The following is a 19,227-nucleotide window of genomic DNA, read 5'->3' on the forward strand; positions in this document are numbered from 1 at the left end:
TACGTGCAAAGTATGTTAAAAGAACATTAAGAATGAAAAGCCAAACATTCAAAAATTAGAAAATGCCAGAATTAAGGCTGCCTGTGCAACCTTAATTTGGCCCTCTTGTGCGTTATGGATTATGATACAAATTTCACATGATCACATACAATTTTTTCCACAAGACCCCCTGTCTTATTCAGGGAACAGGATAGACAGTGCTCATTTAATGAGCAGCTCTTCCATATTTTCTTTTATCCTCATTGTTTAATATGTGGCCGTAGGCCTTATTTACTGTATTAACATTCTTTTAATCTAGGGTTTTTTGTATATAATACATATATGCACATTCACCTCCTGAATATATGAAAGGGCCATTTCTCTACCCTTATTTTCCTTAACATGGCTATTACCTTCAACGTGGTCACTCTCTCATTTTTTGTCTGGACTTGGCTTCCATGCCTCTGCTTCTCCCTCTTCTCTCTTTGCTGATGGCTTCTTCATCGTTTCCTTTAATGGCTCCTCATCCTTCCCTCTTCCTCTTCTGATGATCCCTCATGGTTCTTTACTCCGTCCCTTACTCTTCCCTCTTGGCAATCACCCTGTTGATTGTACCCTGACTTAACCCTGTCTGTCCAGTCTTACATCTCGAGTAGCCTTTCTGTCAGGCACTGTAGACTTCAAACTCAAGCCCACAGAGTTGCTGTGCGGGAGCTTTACCTTCTGCACCACCACACTGCATGGGCTAAGGAGGGAACTGCTGCTAATACCCCACCACCAGAAGCTGACTCAGTAGGGTCAGATGACTAACAGCAAAATGTTGATTGGACTCCGCTGGGTGTAAAGCTTCCTGTTCCTGTCCCATCCCTTGTCTGAGCAACTAGACACTAAGCTTGTTGCTGCCCAGACCTCTGAGACCAAGTTCCAAGCCTTGTTCCTGGTTTCTGCTTTCTCGCTCTGGCTTTGATCCTTGGCATTATCCTAACCTGGACATTACTCCTGGCTCAGACCACTAGGTCAGATCACCCATGTTAGGGGCCCTGACAACTTGCTCAGACCAACCTCAGTCTCCTCTGAGACTTATCATTGAATCCCTGGACTGAGTATGGACATCGCGGGGGTTCTCACCTTGCCATCGCTCCAGGGCCCTGTGAGTCCACAGGAGTAGATTGTTGCCTTCCAAGCAGAAAACCAGAAATTGAGGGACAAAATACAACAGCTGCAGATGGGAAATGGTTCCTTGCAGGAGCAAGCTACAGCACTTACGTTGAATTTTTGGGGTTCAGCCTGTCAGCTGATGTACCCTCAGAAAGTATCTGCAGTTCAGGACTGGGCCAAATCCTGGAGCATCCGAAAGATCCAAAGGTTCATGGGGTTTGCCAACTTTTACTGGAGTTTTATTCCAAACTTCTCAAAGGTCACAGCCTCTATAACTGGCATCCTCTGTAAAACTCCAAGCTTTCACTGGGCCCAGAGACCTGCAGGCCTTCAAATGCCTGAAGATAACTTTCACGTGTGCTGGATGTCCAGTTGCCATCTCAAAGTCCTTCTCTCCAAACTGGGCTTAGCTTTCCTCCTAACACATTTCTTTTCCCTCTCTTGCAATTCTACTATTCATTCTGTCTCTTAGGCCTGCAGCCTTTGTCTAGTCTCTACTCTCCTCGGAATCCTCTTGTACCTGCTCCCAATCCTGTCATTTCTTCCTTTTTAACATCACCCAAATCTACCCCTTTTCCCTTTGTCCCCGCATCATTCTCAGGTCCTCTCTTTTCTTTATCACTGCAACCTCCTCTTTGGCTATTCGGCACATCAGCTGGCACATTTCAGTCAGTCCACAATGCTACTGCTGACATCATTTGCCCTTTACTCTTCTTCAAATTCTGCATTGGCTTCCCAGCTTTCTGCATCTCGTTTGTGCTTCTGTTCCTCACCTGCAAGGCTGTATGTAATTTTGCCTCCAAAGACATTTCTGCTGTCCTTTCCACCTATTTCCTTTCTTGCTTCTATTACTCTTCCCAGTCTTCTCACCTTATTGCTCTTCATCTCTTCCTCTGCCAATCACCCTTTCTTCTTCAGCTCTCCCCCTTGAGACATAAGCAGTCCCTTCCATCTTCTCTTTATTAATAATCCCCACATCCTCCCTTGTCTAAACTGGTGTCTGTTACCTTGTCCTATTTGTCCTGACTTAGACTGTAGGCTTTTGGGAGATGGTTGTAATCTCTCTGCAGAATGCCTTGTAAATAATGGTCTTATATAAATAACTTAATATATTGAGTTAGTTGTACGGAAAGGGGAGCATCTATCCTGTGTTATTGTGAGCAGTCAACCACTTTGCTAAATTCCCAACACTGTAGTCCTGTTACTACGTTGCATGCAGACTGGGAGCATTAGAGGAGAATACAGAACCAGAAAGAGTTGAAAAGAGAAAGCAGGGAAGGTGGCATGGCTATCTGCAAATAGCAGACTGAACCTTCTGTGAAATGGCCCTACAAAGTTTCCTTCTCTGCAAATTCCAAAGACACTAAAGCTCTAGGGTCTCTTGTATTTAATCTGCCTAGATTTTGAGTCTCCATTTAGTGTTACAGGGATGATCTGGTAGAGACCCCTATTATTAAGGCTGCCCAACACTTTTGCAATTAATAGTTCCCATTTTAAGTTCCTTGTATCTTTGCCAAACTTGTCATAAGAATAGAAATTTTCCATCTTTGTGCTCTACCTCAGGCTGCAGTTGTTTTGGTAGTTTCAGCAAAAGTGGCTTAACTGCCTAAGGGAAAATTAGATGGTTTTGCCACTGGTAAATTTTTCCAGCTGTTTCTTTGAAGTGCTCTGCTGCCTTCAGGATTTGGAGCAGGAGCTTGAATTTAACCAGCAACGATCCTGTCATCAGAAATATGCCTTTTGTTGTCCCCATGAAAATACACCCAGATTTGGCAGTCAGAAGCCTCTGAAAATCGCCACTTGATAACGCTCAGTAGAGATTTTAGTGGCAAACCTCTAACATTTCATCTGCACTGAGAATGCTCCAGCTCTACAAATCTCCCTAACATGCCAGGTGCATGAGCACGTTCCAGGCACGGAGCTAGAGTTCCAGTTGGCAGGATTATGCAGCAATAACAGCTGCAGCTGCCACCCTCTCCTTTGGCCTAGGTGAGATGTGCTGTGGACCAGGAGGAGCCTGAGTTAGTCTTATTTCTTCTCCTGACTGGTGGCAATAATTATATGTATTTTACACTCCTGTTTTTTTTTTTTTATTGAGCCAGGCTTAATAACTCTTTGGGAGCAGGCAAGTATCATTCCACCATTTTACAGCTGAGGTAACTGCGAGGTTGCACAAGGACACTTCTAGCAAAGCTGGCTATAGAATCTGGGACCATATTCAGTACTGCCTCCCCTAAGCTATATAGCATGGAGTGTGCAGCAGGGCTTTAAGTTACTTTTGTGCATCCCAGATTATGGGCTGTTTAAGGGGCCAGCCAAGACACCAGTATAAGCTAGAGCTGTTAGCAGCCCTAGCTTAGAGCAGTGTTACCTAGTTGCTTATGGGCTTCTCCATAGCCCAGAATTGCTGAAATACTCTGTGCTCTGGCCACTCCATTAAGAAAAGGAGTACTTGTGGCACCTTAGAGACTAACAAATTTATTTGAGCATAAGCTTTCGTGAGCTACAGCTCACTTCATTGGATGCATTCAGTGGAAAATACAGTGGGGAGATTTATATACACAGAGAACATGAAACAATGGGTGTTATCATACACACTGTAAGGAGAGTGATCACTTAAGATGAGCTAATACCAGCAGGAGAGCAGGGGGTCGGGGGAAGAAAATCTTTTGTAGTGATAATCAAGGTGGGCCATTTCCAGCAGTTGACAAGAACGTCTGAGGAACAGTGTGGGGGAGGGGAAGGGGAATAAACATGGGGAAATAGTTTTACTTTGTGTAATGACCCATCCACTCTCAGTCTCTATTCAAGCCTAAGTTAATTGTATCCAGTTTGCAAATTAATTCCAATTCAGCAGTCTCTCGTTGGAGTCTGTTTTTGAAGTCTTTTTGTTGTAATATTGCGACTTTTAGGTCTGTAATCGAGTGACCAGAGAGATTGAAGTGTCAAACTGGACAGTCTCTACGTAAAAGAATAAATGGACACAAATCAGATGTCAAGACTTATAACATTCAAAAACCAGTCGGAGAACACTTCAATCCCCACTGTTCCTCAGACGTCCTTGTCAACTGCTGGAAATGGCCCACCTTGATTATCACTACAAAAGGTTTTCTTCCCTCCCCCCCCACCCCCACCCCCCCCCCCCCCGCTCTCCTGCTGGTATTAGCTCATCTTAAGTGATCACTCTCCTTACAGTGTGTATGGTAACACCCATTGTTTCATGTTCTCTATGTATATAAATCTCCCCACTGTATTTTCCACTGAATGCATCCGATGAAGTGAGCTGTAGTTCACGAAAGCTTATGCTCAAATAAATTTGTTAGTCTCTAGGGTGCCACAGGTACTCCTTTTCTTTTTGCGAATACAGACTAACACGGCTGCTACTCTGAAACCTGGCCACTCCATTGCTGCCTCCAACATTGAGTGCTATGAGGTAGATGAAATTCAATATTGATAAATGCAAAGTAATGCAATTGGAAAACATAATCCCAACTATACCTACAAAACCATGGGGTCTAAATTAGCTGTTGCCGCTCAAGAAAGAGATCTTGAAGTCATCATGGATTGTGCTCTGAAAACATCCGCTCAATGTACAGCAGCAATTAAAAAAGCGAACAGAATGTTAGAAGCCACTGGGAAAGGATAGATAAGAAGACAGTAAATATCATAATGCCACCATATAAATCCATAGTGCACCCACACCTTGAATAGTGTATGCAGTTCTGGTTGCCCCATTTTAAAAAAAAAGTATTAGAAATGGAAAAGGTACAGAGATGGGCAACAAAAATGATTAATAGAACAGCTTCCTTATGAGGAGAGATTAAAAAGACTGACTAGTCAGCTTGGAAAAGAGACAACGAAGGGGGGATATGGTACAGGTCTGTAAAATCATGATGGTGTGGAGAAGGTGAACATGGAAGTGTTATTTACCCCTTCACGTAACACAAGAACCAGCAGTCATTCAGTGAAATTAATAGGCAGCAGGTTTAAAACAAACAAAAGGAAGTACTTCTTCACACAGGGCAGCCAATCTTTGGAATTCGTTGCCAGGGGAAGTTGTGAAGGCCAAAAGTATAACTGGTTCAAAAAGGAATTAGATAAGTTTATGGAGGATAGGTCCATCAATGACTATTAGCCAAGATGGTCAGGGATGTAACCCCATGCTCTGCATGTCCCGAAGCCTCTGACTGCCAGATGCTGGGACTGGATTACAGGTAGGGTGACCAGATGTCCCGATTTTATAGGGACAGTCCCGATATTTGGGGCTTTGTCTTATATAGGTGCCTATTATCCCCCCACCCTCTGTCCCGATTTTTCACACTTGCTGTCTGGTCACCCTAAAGACAGGGGATGGATCACTTGATGATTGCCTTGTTCTGTTCATTCCCTTTGAAACATCTGGCCCTGGCCACTGTCAGAAGACAGGCTACAGGGCTAGATGGACCCATTGGTCTGACCCAGTATGACCGTTCTTATGTAGGTGGGGTCAATGTAGAGACTCAGATGCCAGCTTCATGCTTCCATTTTTCTGACGAAACTTGTAACAGGGTTCACTCACCACTGTGGCACCTTCTGCTGCCTGTCTGGGAATTAGCTCTGCATGTTAACGCTCCCTCTTCAGGTGTTGCCTCACCGCCATCATTCCTGTTCTAGAACCCATGTCTCTCCAAGGACTGCGGCATCCTCTTCAGCAACACAGCCCCCTGGCCATGCCACACACTGTGCTCCCCACTTTGGGGGGACCTGCAGTCCACTGTTCAGCCAGTTCCCTTAGTGGCAACTGCAGCAAATTGTCTGGCCACTTCCTCATGGCCCCAGCATCATCTTTTCCCTTGCCTCAGGGCCTCAGCTTGCAAACTCCAGCAGCCAGAAGGAGCTGTCTCTTTCTCTCCTGGTCCCTGCTAGCACCATTGCTCTGTCCAGGGTGCTGGCAACTCTCTCAGCCCTTCACAGGCATAGTCCTTCCTCCCTGGGCTCCCAGGAGAGAACTGCCTTCCTCTGCCCTGCAGCTCCCTTTTTATATGGGCCTGCTTGGCTGCTCCCTTCAGCCCTTCTTTGATTGGCTGCTTCTGACACAGCCTCCCTAGGGCTGCTTTTAACCCCTTTTCTGCCAGTGAGGGTTAGCTGCCCCATCACAACTCTCCTAGAGAACAACTCTGCCTTTCATTTTAAAGCACTAGATTAGGATGCAGGAAATTCTGAGTTGTATTCCTAGCTCTGCAACAGACTTCATTGGGCAAGTGTGTCATAATACATATGCACAAAGAAGTCAAATTACAGTTGCATTAAAACATTTAACACGCTGATGGCTTTCACTGTCATTTTCATGAGGTTTTTTATATTTGCTGCTCTTACAGGTGAAGATTGCATATGTGAACTTTGTTAATCACTGTTATGTGGACACTGAGGTGGAAATGAAGGAAATCTATGCTAGTAACCACATTTGGAAATTATTTGAGAACTTCCTTGTTGATATGGCAAGGGTAAGCTTTATGATGCATTACATATTATAGAATGCACATTTAAGATAGCTGAACGGGCGATAACTTTTCTGCTTGAACTTCATATGTTCTATTAACCATATTTTCAAATACATGAGAATGAAATGAATGAAATCTTCTTTAATGGTGCATAATTTCGATTACAATTTTCTTATAATTATTTCACCTGTTTTATCTTAAACACTGCCATCCTTTTAACAAGGCACGTCACCACCCTGGAGATTCTTTTTATTTTTTAAGAGAAAGGTGTACACTGGATTTGGCTGGGTTGTGGGTGTGAGAGACTCAGTGTATATCAGCAAGATGAATTTCAAAATTACGGTGGGTCTAGGAGCATTTATTGCACATGGTTATGCAGGTTATTAAAAATGCAATTGTCCTTGGCGCTTCTGTGCTCTTTTAGGATGGTAGGGCTCACAGGGCAAGAGACTATATCCTTGGCTGGTCACCCCAGCTAGCTGACTTACCCTCCTGCCATCACAGTCTGCCCTTTTTCATGTGCGGCTTCTTGACAAAAGTGACAAGTATAGTTCCGCACGTTTTCAAGCTCCTAGCTCTTACTGCCTAAAAGAGTCTATGGGATCAGGCTATATGTGACACTGTCAGTTAGTACTCTAAGCATTATGGAAGCCTAGGTTTGGCGCCTCAAGGAGTTTCCTGGGCCGGGTCTATACTACGGAACGCACAGCAGCACTGATGTAGCACTCCAGCTGTGCCACTGTAAGGTCTCCTGTGTAGCCGCTCTGTGCCGGAGGGAGAGAGCTCTTCTGCCAGCATAATTAAGCCACCGCCACTCATCGGGGGTGGATCTTTGTTGGCAGGAAAGCGTGTACCGCCAACAAAGCGCTGTCCACACTGACACTTTTGTCGGTGAAACATATGTCAGATGCGGTTGGTGTTTTCACACCCCGACCGACAAAATTTTACTGACAAAAGTCTTTGTGTAGACGTAGCCTTGGTGTCCTCATAGTTGCCATTTTATTTACATTAGGAACAGTCATAACTGATGGTTTCTGCTTACGAGAGGCCTAGGAGGTAGAATAACAGGTGTTTTTGCAAGTTTAGGAAGATTAAGATGCACTGGCAGAGACATAGGGAAGCTTGTGTAACCCAGTGGTTTAGTGTGTGGTTACGTGTCCCCTTTCTAGAGATTGATCTGCATATGTATAAGAGCCTACTACTAATGCTAATGGAGTTACTTCTTTAGTTTAAGTGGTAGAGGTCCATGCTTTTTAATGCTGAAAGCCATGGATTCAATCCCTGATGCTGAACAAGTGTTTGGAGGTGAGAGCTGTTCTGCTTTTACAGCACACCTCTAAACTGGATGCCTGGCTTTGTCCCCTACATTTTATGGCACTAAATTCTCACTCCTTGTGTTTTCTTTAGTTTAAATTAAAAAAGAGGTGAAAGAATCGCAATTCAATTCTGTGGTGGGCTTTCACACCAAAGTAATAGTGCCTCATGAAATAGTTTCTTTGAAACCTTTCACAGAAAATAGCACACTCCTGTAGTTAGCACGATTTATAGCCTAGAGAAGAATAAGTTCAGATATTTCTGCAGTACAATAGGTGCTGGAGCCTCTTCACCTCTGTGAAGCAGAAAAAAATAGAGATTTATTTATTTATTTTTCTGCTAAGAGTTTCAGGGAACAGGATAATGCGAGTGTGTGTGTGTGTGCGCGCGCGCGCACTTCTCTTTTAGAGAAGGCCATCAGTAATGAGACCTCTGCAAACCCTACACAGCTGCTACCTGTCTTGTTTCTGTAGCTGTTCCTACAGTGAGGCCTCTTCTGGGCAATCCAGGCTCAGTTGAGAATGAAGATCAGAATTCGTGTTGGAGGGGATTCTGTGCTTTAACCTCTCCGACTTACAGCCAGCAGCATTTTCTTCTGTTTAATCCCCTTCCTCCAGAGGGGTTGCTCTTATCTGACATGGCGCAGTTCTGACCCTCCAGCAGGAGCATTCACAAACCTCTCTTCGCTTTATCTCTGTAATAGGACCATTTTTATAGAAGCAGACATATATAGGGAGGCACTTCCCTACACATTCTGCTACTCCAACCCAGAGACTTTCCTTGGCAGAGACCACCGATCGCGTTAAATTGTGCCAAATGATTTAGCAGTATGGACATCATATAGAGGTATGATGCTTGGCACTACCAAGCTCATTTGCACTTAGTCCTCTAATAAGAGAAATTAAACTCCAGATTTTCAGAGGGGAATAGTGAGTGTGTTGTTAATGCATTGTGCTGCCCAGCCCACCAACCATCTCTTTATTCTTTTTTGTGTGTGCACGCACACATGCTCCTTTTTTTCTGAAAAAGAATCGCAAAAGTGCACTTTTGTGTTGCTCTCCTGCAGAGCCCTCTGGGTAGCTGCCTAATTAGTTCCTTTTCATTTCCTGGTTAGTAGATCCTTTTCTTTTCCCCCCTCAGCTAAAAGAGCATGTCAGAAATGCTCTCTTCTGCTCCATGCTTCAGCCAGGCCCTCTGGGTAACCAAATCTTCTAGAATGTTGGGTGTATTTGCTCAGATCTGCTTTTCGGGGCTGAGGCAGTGTCCACATGTTGCAAATATGTCAGCTTTATGTAGCCATCAGGACTGTCAGAAGGCTCTTAGCTTCATGAAAAGATATTACGACAGCTCTCAAAAGAGTTAGAAAGAAGAACCCTTTGATCCTCTATGTTCCAGTGAGCTAAAAGAGCTGCTACTGGTGGGAGGGAAGGGGGCTGGAGGGAGGGAGGGAAATGCTTTTCTTTTAGTTGCTACAACTGCCTGTCAGTGGTGACTCTGGGAACTGAGTCTGTGTTGTTAGAGAGCGCTAAGGTGGAAGATGGCTAGAGGTATCCTCCAGCTGGATTTCTTTCTTTTTCCATTTGAGAAGTTGACCTGGTTTTTGTTATCAGATTCAAGATCCAGTAAAGGGTGGGAGATAATAAGGGGTGCGGGAGGATCATAGGATTGCCACTCTGTTATGGGACCTGTGGTGGGGGAAGATGGACCCCTTCAGTGGCTTTCTAGCAGTGTTTTTTTAGACAAGCGAGGGGGAAATCTTAAAAGCATTTTGCAGTTTTTAGTTTTGACAGTTGGTAAAATCGCCATGCCAGCACCATGCAGCTCCCTGTATTCCTGTTGGAATCCTGAATGTTGAGCCTTAAAGCTAGTGGTTCCAGCAGAAATCGGCATGCCGCTTAATTAAAGGCAGAAGAAAATCCAAATGGATTTAGGTCTGTGATCTTTTCAAGAAGTTTTGATTAGTAACTGAACCTTTGTTTACCTCCCCTAGAGCTGTGGGGAAAAATGTCACACCTCTGCTGACCCTAGTGGGTTTTTAATCTCAGTTTTATGGTATAGCTACTGTTGCTTTTCTGTCTACGTAACCATTCCCTTTCTTGCTGTTGGGAAAAACACTACGCGCACTCCCATGCCTTGATGATCTTATACATTAAAATCAAACACGCCTTTTCCAGGGTACTTCATGCACCTGGATCTTACCTTGCTCTCTGAAGACTCCCCTAACTGCCTCATGGCAATAATGTGCCTTGTATTGTCCACTCATACAGTGTTCTACTCAAAATGTATTTGTATTACAATAAACTGCTTTTTTAAGTAGTGTCCCTATGGGTGCTCCACTGTAGATGTGCTTGCATCCCTGTGCTGCTGATCAGAGAACTTTGGTAGCAGTGTCTGTTCGGCCTGCACATGTGTTGTCCCCCTCACTGTGCTCTGCCACGAGGCTAACCAGCGTTGGGAGAGCAAATCCTCCACAGTTCCTTCTCAACCGCCCCTGGCTTGAGACGGCGCTTTTAGCTGTCCATTTATTGGATCATTAACCCACTAAATACTTGCTAATCATTCTTTTAATTTCTTTTGTTGCTATTACTTAGTTTCCTTTGGATTTCTTTTTCTTTTTGTTCTTAAAATGTGTTTATTTTAATTTTTATTCACCCTGCTCCCTTGTCCAGGGACCACCTCGGGATGGGATATGCCTGGTTCACCAGGCTTTAAGAGGTGTCTCAACTTCAAAGAGGCCATCCTGGTGATGGACAGACATCCTCATTGTGTTCATTGCCTCGGGGAAAACCACATTCCCCAGAAGTGGTGGTTTCTGCCAGCAGCTGAAACCGTGGTCCCAAAAGGACTGAGAGCTGAGACTTAAACTCCTAATGAAAGCAGCTCTCCAACCATCTTCAGACCCAGGCAGCAAGGTTCTTCATCACTGCCCTATACATTCAAGGGCGGTGAGCATACAAAGACAACTATGAGCCACTCATAACAAGGCTTCTAAAAAGAGGGCTGTGAATCCCCCAGAGCGAGCCCTGAACCAGCTGAAAAAGTTCACCAGCTCATTTGGTATCATCGCACTGACAACACTGAAGCCATCCAAATGTGGATGGAGCAAGTTGGGCTGCCTAAAGACCCGATGGGCATTGGCCAAGACAAGGACAGAGACCTTGCCTTGGGGAAGACTCCATCAGCGTGGACAACAGCATTGGTACCGTCAATGGTACGTCAAACACCATTGGATCATTTAACCCAGACTACATCACCGATTCACCAATTCCATCAGTACAGTCATCCTAGCACCGACAACCACTCCTGGTACTGGTACCTGTGGCACCACAAGACTTCAGATACTCAAGAGACATTACAATATCTGACATACCTGAGTCTCCTCTACTCGGTACCAGGGCTCCAGAACCAAGTCTGCTTTGGACTCTAGATTTCCCTTAGGCATTGTGCCATGCACCCCTATTCTTCAGAGGGGAGTCAGACAGTGAGCAGGAGGAGGTGGACTCCTGTCGTTCCTTCCACACAACTTATAGTGCTCGTTACCAATCCGGACCTCCTCAGCCGTACCATCCATCTGATTCTCAGCCTCCCTGGTAGGGACAACAATGGTTCCAACCATCCTAGTGGCCTTACTGGGATCCATGGCAGGCATATAGACATCATGCCTCCCGAAGTTCTAGCATGGCCCACTAGGAACCTATGAAGTGCCCTCAAGAGGTGATGGAGGAACAGGAGGCTGATATTGAGGAAGAGGTTCCACCTTAGACCAACATCTCCTCTTCCTCACCAGGTGAGGCAGTGATGCCCCTTCCATTGTCCTTTGCAGAAGGTTTTTTAAACTTTTTCAAAACCTAGCTAAGAGGGTGGCTGACACACTGCAGTTACCACTACAGGAGGTGAGAGAATCACATCATAAATTGCCGGACACTTAGCACTCCTCTTTCTCATCCAAAGTAGCTCTCCCCATCAACCAGGCTATCTTTGAGCCAACCAAACTTGTATGGCAGACCACTGCATTGGTCCTACCAACATTTAAACAGGCTGATAAATATTATGTGCCAGCGAAGGACACAGAATTTCTTTTCTCCCATCCACCCCTAATTAAATCATTGTGGATGTGGTAAATTCCAGAGATTTGCAACATCAGGTGGAATCAGTCCCCTATGGTTGGGATTGGAAATGCCTCTACCTATTTGGGAGAAAGGCTTATTCATCTGCCACACTACAATTCCTCATGGCAAATTTACCAGGCCGTAACAGCAAAATATGACCATATCAATGCACAAAACTCCATTCCTTGATTGAGCAGCCTCCAGAATCTCTCAGAGATCAGTTGAGGAACATCCTCAGTGAAGAGCAACTGCTGCCCAAGATGGCACTTCAGTCAGCGCTCGATGCAGCTGATATGGTGGTGTGATCCATCTCCACTCCCATTGTGATGTGTTGAGCCTCTTGACTTCCCCGAGAAAGTGCAAACAATGTTGGAGGACCTTCCCTTTGAAAGCACAGAATTGTTTGCAGAAAAGACAGATGCATCTCTCCACACTCTTAAAGATTCCAGGGCTATTCTTCAGTCGTCAGGGATTTACCCACCTGGGCAGAAGAGGAAATACAGTCCTCTGCCCTCATTCAAATCTTGCATGGCACACTACCCAACCCAATACTTTTATGAACCACAGAGGAAGAAGTCTAGGTTCTCAAAATACCAACCATCAGGCCCACAGCCTGCTTCTTCCCAATCATTCACCTCAAAACAACATCAGTTTTGACTGGTTGGTTGGGGTGCTGACAGACCACTCCCTTCAACACCATCTAACACTGGTCAACACTTTGCATCGGCTCGCTCTGTTCTGCAGCACTTGGGAACGGATAACATCTGACAAATGGGTTCTGGGGATCATTCGCGATGTCTATCCATTTCACCTCCCTCCTCAACACCCTTCCCCATTTTTCTTCAGGGACCCCTCTCACGAGAGCCTGTTATATGACAGAGAGAGAGACCACCTCCTCAGTTTAGAAGCCATAGAACCAGTACCTCAACATCTATGAGGCAAAGGTTTTTATTCCTCATTACTTCCTGATACCCAAGAAAGAGAGGTTGGAGACGCATACTAGATCTCAGTGCACTCAACAAATTCGTCAAGACTTAGAAATTCAAGATGGTCACTTCAGTAGCAATTATTCCAGCGTTGCAACAGGGAGATTGGTTCTTGGCCCTCGACCTCCAGGATGCTTATTTCCATATTTCAATCATACCATCCCACAGATGATATCTCAGATTTACGCTGCGGCAGGACCAGTACCAGTACAGAGTACTCCCCTTTGGCCTCTCATCGGCTCCCAGAATATTCTCCAAGGTCCTCTCTGTAGTGGCAGCCCACCTACACTCCCAGGGGATCATGATCTATCCTTACCTGGACAATTGTCTCCTCACTATGTGCTGCTTCGACAAAGCACTGTGGGTTACCCATACGACTGTGAACTTGTTCAGAAGCTTGGACCTACAAATCACGTACAAAAATCAACAGAGATTAGAATTCATAGGAGCCAATCTCAACTCTGTACAAGTGAGAGTGCTCCTTCCACAACACAGATTCCTCAGTGTTTCTGCACTCCTAGAGACAGTGCAAGCCCACCATTGAATATCAGCAAGACATTGCCTTCAGCTTCTGGGGCACATAGCTGCAGGCGCATTTGTGATAACTCATGCCAGACTTTGCCTAAGTCATGGGTCAGCTCAGTTTACAGGCTGAACAAAGACAGCCTAGACAAACTGCTGTTGCTACCCACCAAGGTCATACAACCCTTGAAATGGTGGTAGGACCCAGAAGGTCTGCACGGTGGTTGCGTTCACATAGCCTCCTTCGTCACTACTCCTCACCACCGACGTATCTCTCGTAGGTTGGGGTGCACATCTCAACAACCTCACAGTACAGGGCAAATGGTCTCCCTATGAAGTGTGTCTTCACAACAACCTCCTCGAACTAAGAGTGGTCAGCAATGTGTGCACTCACTTCCTTCTGCATGTACTACATAAATCGTAAAGGGAGCTCCAGATCACCATCCCTTTGCGTGGAAGCACTAGAGTTGTGGAACTGGTGCATTTCCCACCAGTGTTACAATATTAGCAGCCTACCTACCGGGAGTGCACAACACGACAGCAGACAGTCTCAGTCTCAATTTGCCACATGACCACAATGGGAGATGGACTCAGTGATACTCCATGACAAGCTGATGGGGAACACTGATAATAGACTTGTTCGCCACTTACCTGAACAAGAAATGCCCATGCTACTGCTTGAGAGCAGGCCTCAGATAACACTTCTTAGGGGACATTTTCCTTCTCTCATGGGACAAGGGCCTTCTTTACACCTTTCCCCCATTTCCTTTCTTACTGAAAGTTGTATTGAAAATAAAAAGAGAGAGAGCAAATATCAAACTGATCGTTCCTACCTGGCCAAGACAGAGGTGGTACCATTACCTGTCACAATTGGCGACGTGTCTTCCAATCCCTCTTCAACTCGCTTCTTAACTCCTCTCGCAGAACAAAGGATGCACTCTTCATCTCAACCCACAGATACTGCAGCTCAAGGCCTGGCTCCTTTGTGGTTCCAACATGTAGAGAGATCCTGCTCTGAGGAGGTACAGGAAGTGTTACTACACAGCAGGAAATGGACTCTCTGTCGTACTTACTTACGAAAGTGGACCAGGTTTCAGGCCATTCCAGACATATTACCCCGGCATCTGCTACTTTACCACTAGCCTTAGACTATCTACTGACTCTTAAGAAATCTGGACTATCTGTTAACTCGCTCAAGGTACATTTTAGCAGCAGTAGCGACTTTTCACCAACAAATAGAAGGGTACTCGGTCCTCTCGCACCCAACTACATAGAGGTAGGTTCCTTAAAGGCATAGCAAACTTCTTTCCCCAACCCAGACATCCTACCTCACCATGGGACCTGAATTTAGTATTAAAAAGACTGACCAGACCATACTTCAAACCCATGGCCACTTGTTCACTCATGCAACTTTCAATAAAGATGGCGTTTCTGGTCGCCATCACCTCAGCGAGAAGGATTGGAGAGATAGCGGCTCTTATGGCGCACTCCCCATTTACTGTGTTCTTTCCTGACAAGGTTATGCTAAGACCACACCCGAAATTCATCCCCAAGGTGACTTTGGCCTTTCACATGGATCAGCTCATTCACCTCCTGACCTTTTATCCCAAACCTCACCAGGATAATAGGGAAGCCATTCTACACATGCTAAATGTAAGGAGAGCCCTGGCCTCCTTCTTGGACAGGACAAAGGCTTTTAGGAAATCTCCTAGGCTTTTCCTCTCCATTGTGGATAGGTCTGAAGGTGCAGTGACATCAGCCCAGAGACTCTCTAACTGTGTCCCGAGCTGCATCAAGCACTGTTGACAGGCTCGTAATTTAGTACCTCCATGTGCTATCCGTACCCACTCCACAAGATTGTTTTCCTCCTTGGTCACCTTCTTCAAGGATGTCCCCATCCCAGAAATCTTCAGAGCAGCTATTTGGGCATCTGCACATACCTTTACAGAACACTATGCCATCACAGTGCTGATGCTAGCTTTGACTCCGCAGTATTATTGTCCATACTAGACTCGATTCCAGTGTGCCAGCCTTCCATGGGGGATACTGCTTGGGAGTCACCTACAGTGGAGCACCCATAGGAATGCTACTTGAAGAAGTAGTTACTCATCTTGTGCAGTAACGATGGTTCTTCGAGATGTGTCCCCGTATGGGTGCTCCTTGACCCACCCTCGTCCCCTCCACTTCAGTGTTCTTATCATGGACTCTGCAATAGAGAGGGAACTGAGGAGCGTTTGCCTGCGCAATGCTGATTAACCTTGTGGCAGAGCACAAGGGAGGAACAGCGCATGTGCAGACCGAACGGATGCTGCTACCAAAGTTCTCTGATCAGTAGCACAAGGATGCAAGCACATCTACAGTGGAGCACCCATAGGGACACACATCTTGAAGAACCATTGTTACTGCACAAGGTGAGTAACTTGTTCATCTCCCAGCAATGACTGGTGCTGTTTGAAGTCTCCATAAATGTCCTTTAAACACTTCTGGCTGTTTTGCCAAAGTTTCTGGTTTACAAGGTTCATGTGCCGCTACAGTACTGCGTAATCAGAAGGCTGGATGGCCTGACCTGGGCTGTAGGTCTTTATGCTCTTTCTAGCCCTGCCACTGAGTTTTTCTCTGTGAGATTGAACAAATCACTTACCCTCTCTGTTCTTCAGTTCCCTAGCTATCAAATCTCCTCCCCCACAAAAAAAGATCCTCAATTTTTTTTTACCATAAATGTATGCAGCATAAAATGATGAATGTTGTAGAAGAATGTTGTCTTCTAGGACGCTGTACAGAAGTTGAATCATTCCACATTCTTTCACAGCCCATTAATTGGCCTTAAGAAGTACTTCAGTTCAGCTCCAACCCTCTCTCAATGTCCTCCTATCCCCTCTTCTCCTTCTTCCTTCCTTTTGCAAATCTCTTACACTTAACACTGTGACATGATTAATCTACCATGTAGCTCACTTGGCAGAGTGGGTGGGTCTTTGACCGTTTTTGCAGTTTGTTCCTATGGAGGCTGCTGCTGGCCTCTGCTGACTGAACGCATGGGATTTTGCTTTTGTTATATCTGTGTTTGCTTCCTACTTGTCCTTTTTTGTTTGCTTGGTTGGTTTTGGTTTTTAAAACTCTTACTTTGAAGGAGCTCCATCTTTCCCATCTGGCTGTAATAATTGAAACCAGCTCCAAATTCAGCACCGTTTGAGATCTTTCTCACTTTTCTAATATAGTAGGTTTATCTTTCCATCTGTCTAAAGTCTCCTCCAACCCACCTGGAGGAATGCTCCTTTTTCCTCCTGAGTCTGTGTAGATGCGTAAGGTGGCATGTGATGTGTGGGCCTACAGGAATGACCAGTGTTATCCAACAAACTCATTTGTTTCATGGTGAGGGAAAGAGTAGCCAACTCAACTAGAGGATCTAGTTCAGGAAAGGTAGGGATCGGGAGGGAGTGGAGCTCCCAGGAACAAAGATAATTAAACAGAATACAACTTGACTACAAGGTAGGTATCTTGATTTTATATGTTTAATATAAAAATTAACATTTTTGAAAAAGGATTAAATATCAGTTCTCTCTCTCTCTCTCCTCTGTGTGTGTGTGTGTGTGTGTGTGTGTGTTTCTCTTTTAAAATGTTCAAAGATCACAAGTAAACAAAAGCTAATATTTTCCTTTTCATTGTAGGTTTGCAACACAACTACAGACCGGAAACATGCAGACACATCCCTGGAGAAGTATGTCACTGAACCAGTAATGAACATTGTGAGTGGCTTCTTCAGTTCTCCATTTTCAGATAACAGCACCAGCCTCCAGGTAAGAAGAAGGGAGACTGCAACAAATATGTAATTCAGATAATGTGTCATCTTCCACTCGCTGGAGGGGAGTGCTGCAACTTTCTTTCCTTCTTTATTTCCTTTCCCACTCCTCATGATTAACACTAACAGTGTAACACCTCCTGTAAATATGCCCTTGACAAATTGTACTCCTGATTACCCTAATCCAGAAAAGGACTCTTTCTCCACAGAGCTTTACATCTGACTTCTGTGACTTCATTGGGACTTTGCATGACTGATCTCTTTGCAAGATCAGGGAACTTTTCTTTGTGTTTCTAAAAGAGGAAATCTTTGTGGCCCAAGTTGGAAAGTTTGCCATGTGTTTGGGGCCCAAGAAATCTCCCCATTTTTTTGTCTGCAGTATGCCATTTTGTTTGATATCAGTGGGAATTTTGACTGAGTAAGGACTGCATGATTTGGCACTCTATAAGAATGCCAAACTGGTTTATTTTTCATCCTGTATTGAAGAGTGATAACGGTTGAATTGAGTTGTAATTTGATTATAGAGGCTAAAAGTTATGCATGTAATTTATGTGGTTCATAACCTAGGGTAATTGTAAGGAGGATTTTAAAGTCTAAAATTAGTTGCTTACCTTTTTGTTTTCAGACACATCAGCCAGTTTTTATTCAACTGCTTCAGTCTGCTTTTAGAATTTACAACTGTAACTGGCCAAACCCAGCACAGAAAGCCTCAGTGGAGTCATGTATCAAAACTTTGGCTGAAGTAGGTAGGTGCCAAGTTTTTACTTAATAATTCTTCACTGTGTTTTAAATAAGCCTGAGTTGGGATCCATCCATTATTTTTCGGGTTGTAGCATCCTGGAAACCAAGGCACTGATAATACTAGAAAATTGTGTTATAATTTCATAAGAATGGCCATATTGGGTCAAACCAAAGGTCCATCTAGCCCAATCTTCTATCAGTGGCCAATGCCAGAGGGAATGAACAGAGCAGGTAATCATCAAGTGATCCATCCTCTGTTGCCCATTTCCAGCTTCTGGCAAAAAGGCTAGGGACACACCATCCCTGCCCATCCTAGCTAATAGCCACTGATGGACCTATCCTCCATGAATTTCACAATGTAAGTCTCGGAAGCTCTGACTTTCAGGTCTCATTTCTTCCCTTACTTATACGCCATTTGAATCTGTCCGTTCAATGGGATGGTTCAGGTGAATGGTGGTGTTCAGTGGTGTAAGTGAAAGTAGAATTGGACTCCAAGCAGGTGGCATTCGTCTACGCTATTACATTATGACCTCATTTTCTTATATAGAAATGATCTTAAACTGGGTCAGATCATAGGCATTCATAATCATTAAGGCCCTACCAATTCACAGCCATGAAATATGCATCATGGACCATGAAATCTAGTCTCCCCATGGTGAAATCTGGTCTTGTGTGTGCTTTTATCCTATACCATACAGATTTCACGGCAGAGACCAGCGTTTCTCAAATTGGGGATCCTGACCCAAAAGGGAGTTGCAGGGGGGTCACAAGGTTATTTTAGGGGGATAGCAGTATTGCCACCCTTACTTCTGTGCTGCCTTCAGAGCTGGGCGGCCGGAGAGTGGCGGCTGTTAGCCGGGCGTCCAGTTCTGAAGGTAGCGCCCCACCAACCATCCTTACTTTCGCACTGCTGCTGGCAGCAACTCTGCCTTCAGAGCTGGGCTCCCAGCCAGCAGCTGCCGCTCTCCACCTGCCCAGCTCTGAAGGCAGAGCCACCGACAGCAGCAGCGCAGAAGTAAGGGTAGCAGTACTGCAACCCCCACTCCCTACAGTAATCTTGTGACACCCCCCCGCAACTCCTTTATGGGTCAGGACCACTACAATTACAACACCATGAAATTTCAGATTTAAATAGCTGCAAT

The 19,227-nt window shown here is 44.9% G+C and overlaps 1 protein-coding gene across 4 annotated transcripts in view; it reads left to right on the forward strand.

Annotated features, from left to right (window-relative positions):
• The window catches only part of ITPR2 (inositol 1,4,5-trisphosphate receptor type 2), a 360,382-nt gene that overhangs the window by 180,518 nt on the left and 160,637 nt on the right, over nucleotides 1-19,227 (forward strand). For all 4 annotated transcript variants that reach the window (XM_043538510.1, XM_037915324.2, XM_037915321.2 and 1 more), the window contains exons 32-34: nucleotides 6,495-6,620; nucleotides 17,214-17,342; nucleotides 17,970-18,090. In XM_043538510.1, the coding sequence (XP_043394445.1) occupies nucleotides 6,495-6,620; nucleotides 17,214-17,342; nucleotides 17,970-18,090 (376 nt within the window). The remainder of the gene's footprint in view (nucleotides 1-6,494; nucleotides 6,621-17,213; nucleotides 17,343-17,969; nucleotides 18,091-19,227) is intronic.

This window comes from Chelonia mydas, chromosome 1 (genome assembly GCF_015237465.2).
Source record: "Chelonia mydas isolate rCheMyd1 chromosome 1, rCheMyd1.pri.v2, whole genome shotgun sequence".
NCBI classification, from domain to species: domain Eukaryota; kingdom Metazoa; phylum Chordata; order Testudines; family Cheloniidae; genus Chelonia; species Chelonia mydas.